Source organism: Triplophysa rosa, linkage group LG16 (assembly GCF_024868665.1).
Source record: "Triplophysa rosa linkage group LG16, Trosa_1v2, whole genome shotgun sequence".
Classification (NCBI taxonomy): domain Eukaryota; kingdom Metazoa; phylum Chordata; class Actinopteri; order Cypriniformes; family Nemacheilidae; genus Triplophysa; species Triplophysa rosa.
In genome coordinates, this window is record NC_079905.1 from 1,263,463 (window position 1) to 1,274,541 (window position 11,079).

General features: G+C 40.7%; 2 protein-coding genes across 2 annotated transcripts in view; one reads left to right on the forward strand and one right to left on the reverse strand.

Moving 5' to 3' along the window:
* The window catches only part of bop1 (BOP1 ribosomal biogenesis factor), a 57,939-nt gene that overhangs the window by 13,480 nt on the left and 33,380 nt on the right, over positions 1–11,079 (forward strand). The window lies entirely within an intron of this gene.
* scxa (scleraxis bHLH transcription factor a) overlaps positions 8,195–11,079 on the reverse strand; it is a 5,987-nt gene continuing 3,102 nt past the window's right edge. The window contains exon 2 of the mRNA XM_057354924.1: positions 8,195–8,749. Coding sequence (XP_057210907.1) covers positions 8,711–8,749 — 39 coding nt within the window. The 3' untranslated portion in view covers positions 8,195–8,710. The remainder of the gene's footprint in view (positions 8,750–11,079) is intronic.

Below are 11,079 nucleotides of genomic sequence, written 5' to 3' on the forward strand. Positions count from 1 at the left end.
TTTTTCCCCAGAAAGCCGTTCGGTTGAATGTTTCGGGGAAGAAAATGATTAATATGTTTAGCGCTCCTGCAGACGCAGGCACGGATTTTACGAAACGTCTGCGCTATTAAAAAAAACAAAGAGTGGTTTTGTTCTCCCGGATCTATTGGATCGAGGCGTACTTTGTATTTATCAAATGAAAGTAAAGTGAATGTGGGTGGTGTTGTGTTACGCCGGCCCAAAGGTAAAGGGGGATTTAAGGGCTGTATTGGTCCCACACAGAGCTCACACCCACGCTGTGCCTTCCACATCACTTATTTCTCCACCTGGAAAGTAGTCAAGCAAACGTCTAACCTGTTTGACATCAACCGTTCAACGAATGCCTTCGTATTTGTGTTTGAGAGGAGAGAAGCTGTTTAAAAGATCTTAATTTTGTGTTTAATTGTAATCATTTCATTTTTATTCTTTGTGGTGCTTGTAGATATTGGGGTCGGGTTTTTTTGTGAACTTGAGACAGTCAATCAAAAGCCATTTGGATTTAAAGGTCTCGTGCATTCGATGCGGACACTCGTATAGTTATTATTATAGTGAACTACAAAGACATCTTTATAGTTTCTTGGTATGAATTGGCCTTTAGAGAGATTTTTTATTCCTTAAAGGGATAGTTCACCCAAAAATGAAAATTCTGTCATCGTTAAATAAATACTATGGCAGTAAATGGGGAATGAGATCTGTTTGGTTACTGACATTCTTCCAAATATCTTCCTTTGTGTTTGGCCGAACAAAGACATTTATACAGGTTTGTAACAACCTGCAGGTAAACGATGACAGAGTTTCGTTTTTTGGGTGAACTAGCCCTTTAAGTGCGTCAGTACAAAAAATATCTATAATTTTGTCGTTTTCCAATGCAAATGTCTACAAATGCTTAAAAAAATAACATCTTAGGTCATTTTGTTTCTCAAGTAAATGTGTCGTAAGTCTTGATGTCTGGAAAAAAATTTGAGTATTGAATTTATGCTTAAAACAAGAACACAAATAAACATATTACAATTTTGGTGAAAATTATAATTAAATTAAAAATATAAAAAAATTTGAATTAAATTTGATCTTTAAGTACCTAATCAGTTTTTTCTTACCTGTTTGAAAGATTTTTTTTCTTGTTTTAAGAACAAACTTAATAATCAAGAACTTAATTTTAATAATTATTTTCAGAAAACGGGTCTATAGTCGGTTATTTTGCTTTTCAGGGAAATGTATCTGGATTTTTTTAGACGTTTGTACTGAAAAACGATACAGAAATGTATTTCAGAAATTAATTTATTTTTTCTTTTCCTTTCAAGAATCTGATGCCTATGCTTCTGACTATGAAATCTCAACGTTCTTTTTCCTCATTTTGTAATATCGCCGTGTGATTCCTAATGTATATGGTGCGCTATCATCACTATGGCAGGTTTCGTCAATGATCTTTATTGCTTCGGCTACTTTCTAAAAAATGAAAGTTAGTTAAACTGTCAACTAGCGACTTGTCTAACAATATTTCAGACGGACATTTGAACATAATCTGGAATGTAACACAAGACGGCGTTCACGTCTATGTTGCACATGTGTATATTATGTTTCTGTCCTCGGTGTTTAGCGTTATGAATAAAAATGTTATCGATCAGCAAGCGCGGCGCACTCGTCTGGGCAGCGGGTCAGAGAAGTATCATGAATTGAGAAGTCTCGGTTGCGTTCCGTAGGTAGAGAATGAAGTGATTCCCGTCTTCTTTCAGCCCGGCACTCCGCTGAAATCAATACGCTGATAAAATGGACAGATTGCTGGTAAATGATGTGGAATCTTGGCCTGACACGCCGCTGTCAGCGGGAAATGTCTTTTTAATACTCTATTTAAGGAGACGCTGGGATGTGTTTTTGTAAGTCCGGGGGGAATGTTGATCCAGCAGGCCGGCGGTGGGGGTCAGAGGCGGTCGGGTAAATCGCGTGCCGGTCGTACAGAGCCGACGGGTCCACCGGACTCTTGCAGGTGTGTGGAGGTGGGCGTTGGAAAGCTGGGAGAGAGAGGGACTTTTTTCTTCCTTTTTTTTGAGAGCAGCCAAAGTAGCCACCTGTCGTTCCAGAGTTTTTAGGACTTTCTTTTTATCCGGTCTTCAGCGCAACTCCCAGTTGGGCCCAAACGCATCCTGCCAGAAGTCTCTGATTGAAACCAACTGCCAGCGGGAGCCGACTGGAGCTCCTGGGGCGGCGGGGGGCTTGAGGCGAGTCTCTGCGAGGACAGGAGATGTGGAGCCGTCGGATGATGTAGTGCTTTTTACCATCAAAACAGGAAGGAGATGAGTTTAGGTTTTTTTTTAATCCCGTGACTGTAGCGCTGCTCCAGAATCTAGTGCTCACCCAGGTAACATCTTCTAAAACCATCGATTACATGTTCCTTTTTTATAGTTAGTCTTTTAGCGTCAGTTATAAAACATCGCTGGTAAAATGAACATTTAGTGAGTGACCCTAATCTTTTGAACGAGAGAGTAGTTTATTTGCGGTTAAAGATCCAGTTAGGTTTGAGTATGATCCACAGACGGTATGAGATCATCAGTCTTGACATTACATGAAGACACAGAACAAAACCCTGACAACGTCTCCAAAATGCTTGAAACAACCTCGCAAACTTGAAGACTTTAAAAAAAGCCCTTCAGTGCTATAAATGAGGATGTTTTCAAATATAATACGATTAGATTTAATTATCAATGCATTTCTAAATAAAATCAATATTTGCTTTGTTTTAAGCATCTTGGAGATGTTACCACACTTGTTACGGAGTTTGTTCTAAATAAATCAATAATGATACGTTTCAACACAAAAACACAATTAAGCAAAATATTTAACTTGGATTTCTTCCCACACTTAAAATGTTCTAGTCTACTTGTAGCATGAAGTTTAGTGTTTACTATAGTATGTGGTAAAATTACTAGACATAGTAGTAGTAAATACTAAAGTGTATACTACAGTTTTTCTACCTTTTATCAATACAAATCAAATCATACCGAATACTCAAATATAGTATTCTGTGGACTCAAATGTAATGTGATTTACTCTAGTAAATACTAAAGTGTACTACAGTGTTATTTCCGTGTGGGTTCATATCTTTTTATGAAGCAACTGATGTACAGTACAGAAACACAAATATTGGGTTAAAAAGTACAAATGTTTGGTACTAAATATTGTATGAAATCGTTTGGATTTATAATAGATTGAAGTCTTGAAATAGTTCGTTCTACTTTTTAAATGTGTTTTTCAGTTGATCGCAATGCATTCTGGGATTGCCTTTTCAATGAAGCATGCATGCCGTTCTGGCTTTCACGGCAGATTTTATCGTTGCACCTACGATGCCTTAAAAACCCTGTAAAATCTCTGTAGGCAGCTTACTAGGTTTTGGAACAGAGCTCATGCCTCCCTCCATCCCAAACAGTTTTTCCACGTCGTGTTATTCGTGTTTGCGTGTTTTCGTAAAACGATAGCGGAAAAATAACTAAAGGGAAAAAGAAACGTGGGCCGCCACCACCTCCGATCGCTCGCCGTCCAATTCTCCGCTCTCGAATCTAAAACCAAACTGCGGTTTAGCGGCACGTCGAGATGTTTCAGTCAAACCTTTGAGAGTCTCATCAGATGTTTAATTTTCGTTAAATAAAGTCTTTCTCTGAATGATGTGCCGGATGCTCGGAGGACAGGTGGGAAACCCATTTTAAAACTTCTCTGCCAGAACGAAACTTTCCACACGCGTCCTCCGAGGTTAAAGCCCGTGCGTGGGGATCTGTAGATTATTTATCAGGCTGGCGCGGCGCAGGGCCCGATCTCGCCCGGCCTCTTTCTCAGCCCGTTATAACGAGCGCTTGACCTTTCGACGACCTCTTTCGCGGTTTTGCTATTCTAGAAATAATGACTGGGCTTATTTTTATGGCCTTTACTTCCTTCAGGCGTATAAGATGTTGGAAATTAAAAGTGGGCGTTCGGTCAGGTGAGGGATTCGGGGATTCTGGCTTCTTTCCGCCTCCGGCGACAGCTTGGCACCGTCCTCTCCGGGCGACGCGGACGGGAGAGGACTGCTGATGCTGAGCAGAGCAGAATGGGGTCTGCGCAGCTGTCATCTGTTAGTCATCCTCCAGACGCTCTCGGGGGACACGGGGGAGGCAAGATTATTACCCCCACATCCAGTCTTTCATGGAAAGAACTCGCCTGTCTGTTCTGCTCATCGGTGTCAGCTGGTTTTATATTGTTTGGGCCGGTAATGAGGGGAAAATTGTGTTTTTGAGGTTTCGTCCGATTTGTGATTGAACAAAGTTAAGGTGTGTGTGTGTGTGTGTGTGTGTGTGTGTGTGTGTGTGTGTGTGTGTGTGTGTGTGTGTGTGTGTGTGTGTGTGTGTGTGTGTGTGTGTGTGTGTGTGTGTGTGTTTGTTTGAATTTGAATCTTGACCCTAGAAACCTTGAGGTTTAACTTATTTTAAAAGTTTTTTAAAAAAGTAAGCTAAAGATCAGTCTTCTTTACCTTTAGTTCACAACAGTGAGCTTATAATGATGCTTTATAATTTAAGCGGTTCAGTTTAAACGTCTTTTCAATTCAGTCTGAAGATTGCGTTTTGAATGTTTCTGAGAAAAATGTGATTTGTTTCTACCATTAATCTTTAGAGTTGTAGCTGATATGCATATTAAAAGTCATCGGAGTGTAAAGTGATGTAGTGGCAGCCAAGGTTGGTTTTGGGTTAACTTTCACACTCTATATTTATTATTCTTATAGTTTATAGTGATTTATCATGAACATTAAATATACACTCACCTAAAGGATTATTAGGAACACCTGTTCAATTTCTCATTAATGCAATTATCTAATCAACCAATCACATGGCAGTTGCTTCAATGCATTTAGGGGTGTGGTCCTGGTCAAGACAATCTCCTGAACTCCAAACTGAATGTCAGAATGGGAAAGAAAGGTGATTTAAGCAATTTTGAGCGTGGCATGGTTGTTGGTGCCAGACGGGCCGGTCTGAGTATTTCACAATCTGCTCAGTTACTGGGATTTTCACGCACAACCATTTCTAGGGTTTACAAAGAATGGTGTGAAAAGGGAAAAACATCCAGTATGCGGCAGTCCTGTGGGCGAAAATGCCTTGTTGATGCTAGAGGTCAGAGGAGAATGGGCCGACTGATTCAAGCTGATAGAAGAGCAACTTTGACTGAAATAACCACTCGTTACAACCGAGGTATGCAGCAAAGCATTTGTGAAGCCACAACACGCACAACCTTGAGGCAGATGGGCTACAACAGCAGAAGACCCCACCGGGTACCACTCATCTCCACTACAAATAGGAAAAAGAGGCTACAATTTGCACGAGCTCACCAAAATTGGACAGTTGAAGACTGGAAAAATGTTGCCTGGTCTGATGAGTCTCGATTTCTGTTGAGACATTCAAATGGTAGAGTCAGAATTTGGCGTAAACAGAATGAGAACATGGATCCATCATGCCTTGTTACCACTGTGCAGGCTGGTGGTGGTGGTGTAATGGTGTGGGGGATGTTTTCTTGGCACACTTTAGGCCCCTTAGTGCCAATTGGGCATCGTTTAAATGCCACGGCCTACCTGAGCATTGTTTCTGACCATGTCCATCCCTTTATGACCACCATGTACCCATCCTCTAATGGCTACTTCCAGCAGGATAATGCACCATGTCACAAAGCTCGAATCATTTCAAATTGGTTTCTTGAACATGACAATGAGTTCACTGTACTAGAATGGCCCCCACAGTCACCAGATCTCAACCCGATAGAACATCTTTGGGATGTGGTGGAACGGGAGCTTCGTGCCCTGGATGTGCATCCCACAAATCTCCATCAACTGCAAGATGCTATCCTATCAATATGGGCCAACATTTCTAAAGAATGCTTTCAGCACCTTGTTGAATCAATGCCACGTAGAATTAAGGCAGTTCTGAAGGCGAAAGGGGGTCAAACACCGTATTAGTATGGTGTTCCTAATAATCCTTTAGGTGAGTGTACATATATTATTCTATGTATAGTATCTGGTGTATTTTGACACGGGTATTGTATGTAAATCCATATAAAGAATTCACAGAAGAATTTTAATTTATCTTTTGCCATGGTTGTCCTCTGTTTGCTGACTTTAATATATCCGCTCATTGATTTGAGGGATCGTAAAAGGTCAAATATATATGTTTTAAATAAGACGTTATATTGTAATGAGTCGCGCCCTGTTGTCATATTCATTTCTTCAGTATGAGTGTTTATTTCTGTAGCGTCTTGACCTGAAGCTCGTGTGAGAGAGTTTGAGCAGGTAACAGAGTTCACGTGTGTCAATCCGGAGCTGTGCCGTGTGAGCCGATGAGATACGAGGGGTTGACAGAATGACAGACCGTGGGTGAACAGACGGGTAACGCTCAGCGGGATATCACCCCGTCTGTGTGTGAGAGAGAGAGAGAGAGAGAGAGAGAGAGAGAGAGAGGTCACTCGCTGGTCTTTGTGAAAGCGGTCTGTAAAGAAGATTGTGATGGTACGTAAAATCATTTTAGTTTGCCGTTGTAGGATGAACCGGGTTTAAAAGGTTGCCGGGGTTCATAAAGACGCTTTTGGAATTTGTCTGATTTTCTCTGTTTGATTCAGTTGCCAGAAGCTTCACCTGTGTATGTCATTTGCGCAGCAGCTGTCTGTCTGACGGACACTTCCTGTGTCGTCCGCCTCCATTCATTGGTTTGTTCGTCTGGTATGGCTCGCGGATGAAAACCAGACAGAAACAACACACATGAGGTAGATGAACGTCGCTCGGCATGGGGCGTATGAATATTATAGCTTTTAGTTTTGAGCTCAATGTATTTGGTGTTTAACAAATATACTGTACACGTGTCCTAAACGATAAATGTTAGGCACGCACCGAGACTAGTACCAAAGACAGATACCCCATGTGACTTAACTGACCGAACTGACTGAAATTTGCTTTGAGAGTTTGTGATAAACAAATCAAATGATTTATTTTTTCATTACGTGTTTAAGGTGGAGTTGTTTGTAATTATGAAGCTATTCCATTTTTTTTGTGTCACTGTGTTGTGAAAAGGTATAGGCATCGGCATCGGCAAGTACCAGAAAAAATATCGGTACTCGTACCACTTTAAAAAATGGTATCGGTACATCCCTAATGTTGATCATATAAAATAGCATAAGAAAGTTTTAACATCATTGTTAGCTTTTTCTACATTTTTGCCGTCACATCATAGGACAGAGTTACAGTTTATTTGTTAACTACCCATTTACTGTATCACTGCTTGACAACAATAAAAAAATTGAGAAACGATATACCGATATTGACAAAAATCGTGATATTAATAATTGTGATTTGTTCATATTGTCTTTAAGCTACACATAATAATGTCAAATAATTTATCGTCTGTTTTTAAGTTTTTCCTCAGAATGGCTACAAACTCTCTCTCTGCCTCCCTACACTTGTATTTTAAATTAGATTCATTTTGCCCAAAAAAAGACAGTTAACAAAATTTTAAGATTAATTTAATTGAAAGCACTATATATTTATTTTCAGGAAACATTGCTACTGATATTGCACTAATATTGTGAATTCTTTCGTCGATAATCGTGAAACAAAACGTCTGATATTGTGTCAGTTACAGTGTCATAGTTTTTGATAACTATCAAGTAAACATAAGGAATGATGTCATGTTATTGTGACCCAGATACTGGTGTAACGTTGTTTCTCTGTCTTTTAGTTGGTTGTGAAAAACATAAATAGTGAAGAGTTCTGGATGAATCTTTAAAAAAGTTGTATGTTTTGTCTTCCTCGTGTTTCAGATTGTTGTTGCGCTCCTGACCTGAGATTAGCAGTGTCAGTGCTATAGACCATAAACAACAGCCCATATCTGTTAGAATTGCTCAATTGTGTGTGAAGTATAGATGTGAGCGTGTCAATATAGTTTTGCTGAAGGCTGAGCTAGATTCAAATCAGAAGCAGAATGTGAAATGAAATCGTTCTGGTGAGCGGACCCCCATCGTAAGATGCTGCACAGAGATATTTTGATTTGTATTTGGACGGCTCGTGTTTTTCTAGCTGTAATGAGGTGTTGCTTTAAATGACAGGCCTGCCAGACGCACGCGGACATGTCCAAAGTCTTCGCTGAGACATGACGCGAGTCAGGCCAAAAAGAAACCGAGATGAAATTCTTTCCGCTTGTCCAATATTTAGTTTTAATTTAACCAAGAAAGAATATATGTAATTTGCCATATTAGACATACAGTATACAGCGTTTATTAAACATATTGTCATTTCATAGTCAGGCTAAGTGTCTTTAACAAATTCGTAAGAAATAATGTGATCCACCCGTGGCTTTGATACGAGATGAATGTTCTTCCACGGATCACTTTGCAAAGTTTGAGTCCGTATGGCCGTGTCTCTCGGGACGGTCACGTGATCATTTTTGACCTTGTTAAAGGTTTTGCTTGCTTTGATAGTCTTTGGTGAATAGCATGAACTCCCTGCGGCAGAACAGAAACGTTGGTGTTGCAGTTGATGTGCTGGAAAGTTGTGGCGAAATGTTCAGGTCTTTCCAGTTGTATTTCTTTTTCCTCCGTTAAATCACACGAGTCCAAAGTCGACGTAGAAATAATTAAATATGTATGGGTATTTGCATATATACACACACAGGTTTGCGTTGATGGTTTGTGAATCCGTTTAACTCCTCAGGGCTGATTTTCTCTCTCTGTCTTTGCTCTGTAACGAAATGGAAAAAGTAAGAGATTAGTAACCAAATATAAACAGGATTCACCAAAGACTATCTACAGACCAATCAAGTAAAACGTTTTTCAAGGTCAAACATGTCCTGTATCAATCTCATGGGTACGATCCCATACTTGGAAACAAACGTTTAGTATAATGCATTGTAAGTCACTTTGGATAAAAGCGTCTGCCAAATGCATCAATGTAAATGTAGGATCATCTGCATTTTACGTTTACATTCATGCATTTGGCAGACGCTTTTATCCAAAGTGACTTGCAATCCATTTCTTATTTATTTCCTGCGTTTGTTGTCTGATTCTTGACCAATTAACATTTTGAAATGTTTTTATTATGAAAATGTCTTTTTTATATAGGATATACTTTTTTCTAAACCGATAAATTATGAAATGGATGTTTGAGGGTTGTAGGTCTGCGGCCGGGCATGAACACGTCTGTTGTTTGTCTCCTCTCACCTTTCCATCTGCGGTAGCGCACACACACTCACACACCTGGCTCACATTTCCCAGTTTGCTTTGCTTATAACAGGAGCATATGGATGTAGGCGGAGCTCCCAGTCAAAACACTCGAACCTTAACTGATGAAGTCAGACTGAATCTCATTTGAAAATAACCCCGACCCTCAACGACTCTCTCTCGCTCTCGCTCTCTTTCCATCCCCTCCTCACTGGCACTTTAAAGTCACCAGCGCTCCGACTCCAGGGATCACTTACGGCAAGCTAATAGGATTTTGCCTACATTTGCTTTTCATATCCTGTCTGACACGCCGTAAAAAAATTATTATTGCCGGAGCTTTGGTCCAAATGCCCAGATTGACGGTACGCTCCCCGGCTCTGAAGTCCTTTATAAACACATTATTTCCAGGTACTTTGAGTCCGGAAACGCATTACGGCAAATTCTTACATATCTAAATCAATAAATTGCTCGACTCTCATTTTTCTACCTTCTTTAAGCCCTTTCGTGGATGAGGCTGTTAACACAAATATTTGGCTTCACGTCAGGTTGACAGCTGGCTGAAGATCACGGCGGCCCGGGCGTGTGCGTGAACACATGCGTTTAGACGTGTAACTTTAGCCCCGGCGATGACATGCCGAGTCCTTCATTGAAAACAGTCTTCTGCTTGGGTTAATCCCCATATATCACTTTCACCGCGCTGTTTAGATTATAATGACACGCTTCTGATTGTTTTCATAGCGCTTGGAAATATTTGGCTGCGCCCGTTTCCGTACATTGACCGTGACGTAGCGTACAGCCAGCCCCACCTGTGGTAAAAGGTGAGCGTTTTTAATTTTTTTTGCTTTCCAAAACACGTCAAAGTATTCACGCTTAGCAGTTATATAAGATGTCACGTCGCGCCAAATCTTTCAAGATTCATTCGAATGAAATGCCAGTTTACAGAGGAAAAGTTCTGGCTGTTTAGCGTGCGGTGCTAACACTTGCAATAATTTCATATCGTGTCGAATGTTTGGGCTCCTGTTGGAGCAGGGAACTCTAAACTCTTCCATATGCTCGTAATGAGAGACGCTTCCATAATTATGCAGAAAATATGACCCGCGGTTCTAATGCGCGACGTTGCAGACGGCATAACCGTGCATGTGCCAAGCTGTCCCAGACGTTCCAAAAAATAACAGTGTGCAGTTTTTCGTTCTGGACTCATAAAGTGTTTAAAGCGTGTGATGTCGAGCTTGTGTGATGACGCAACCGAAGTTTTTACCTGCGCAAAATTTAATATTGTAGCGCGTTCCGTTCCGTTCACCACTAATAGTCTGTGTGGTTTAGCAGAATAGGAAAAAGAAAAAGCTGATTGACGGTGGATTTCTCACTTCGGTGAGAAATTGCGAGGAAGCAAGCGTAAAAAGTACTAGCCGTGTTGCAAGCGATTGAACCGTGTGCCTACGGCGAAAGTTCAACCGTTGATCCACGTCGTAAATAAATTCAAGTTGGACTTGGACGCTGTTTCGGGTAAAATCTATCATTTTTATATAGACACAAATCTGCTTTATTCTTGAACGTTCGCAGGCAAAAGTAGCAATTTTGCGCTGCGTGACCGCCTGCGTTTGATTTAAGCGGAGATTCTCGATGCAGCTGTCTGTTTTCTGTCAGCTCACAGACTTTGGCGGAAACCCGAACATTTGCGTTGAGTTATACCTCTACGTCTATTCTTTGGCCTTTTTTCGTCGTCCTCTTTCTTTAGGAACAATAAAGTCGTTCGTCTTGGCCGGGCGATACTTTCACGGCGTAATGAGCTCTAAGTAGGGTTAAAGAGACGAGTGTGGTTTTGGAGTGCACGGAGCCACTTCTGAAGCT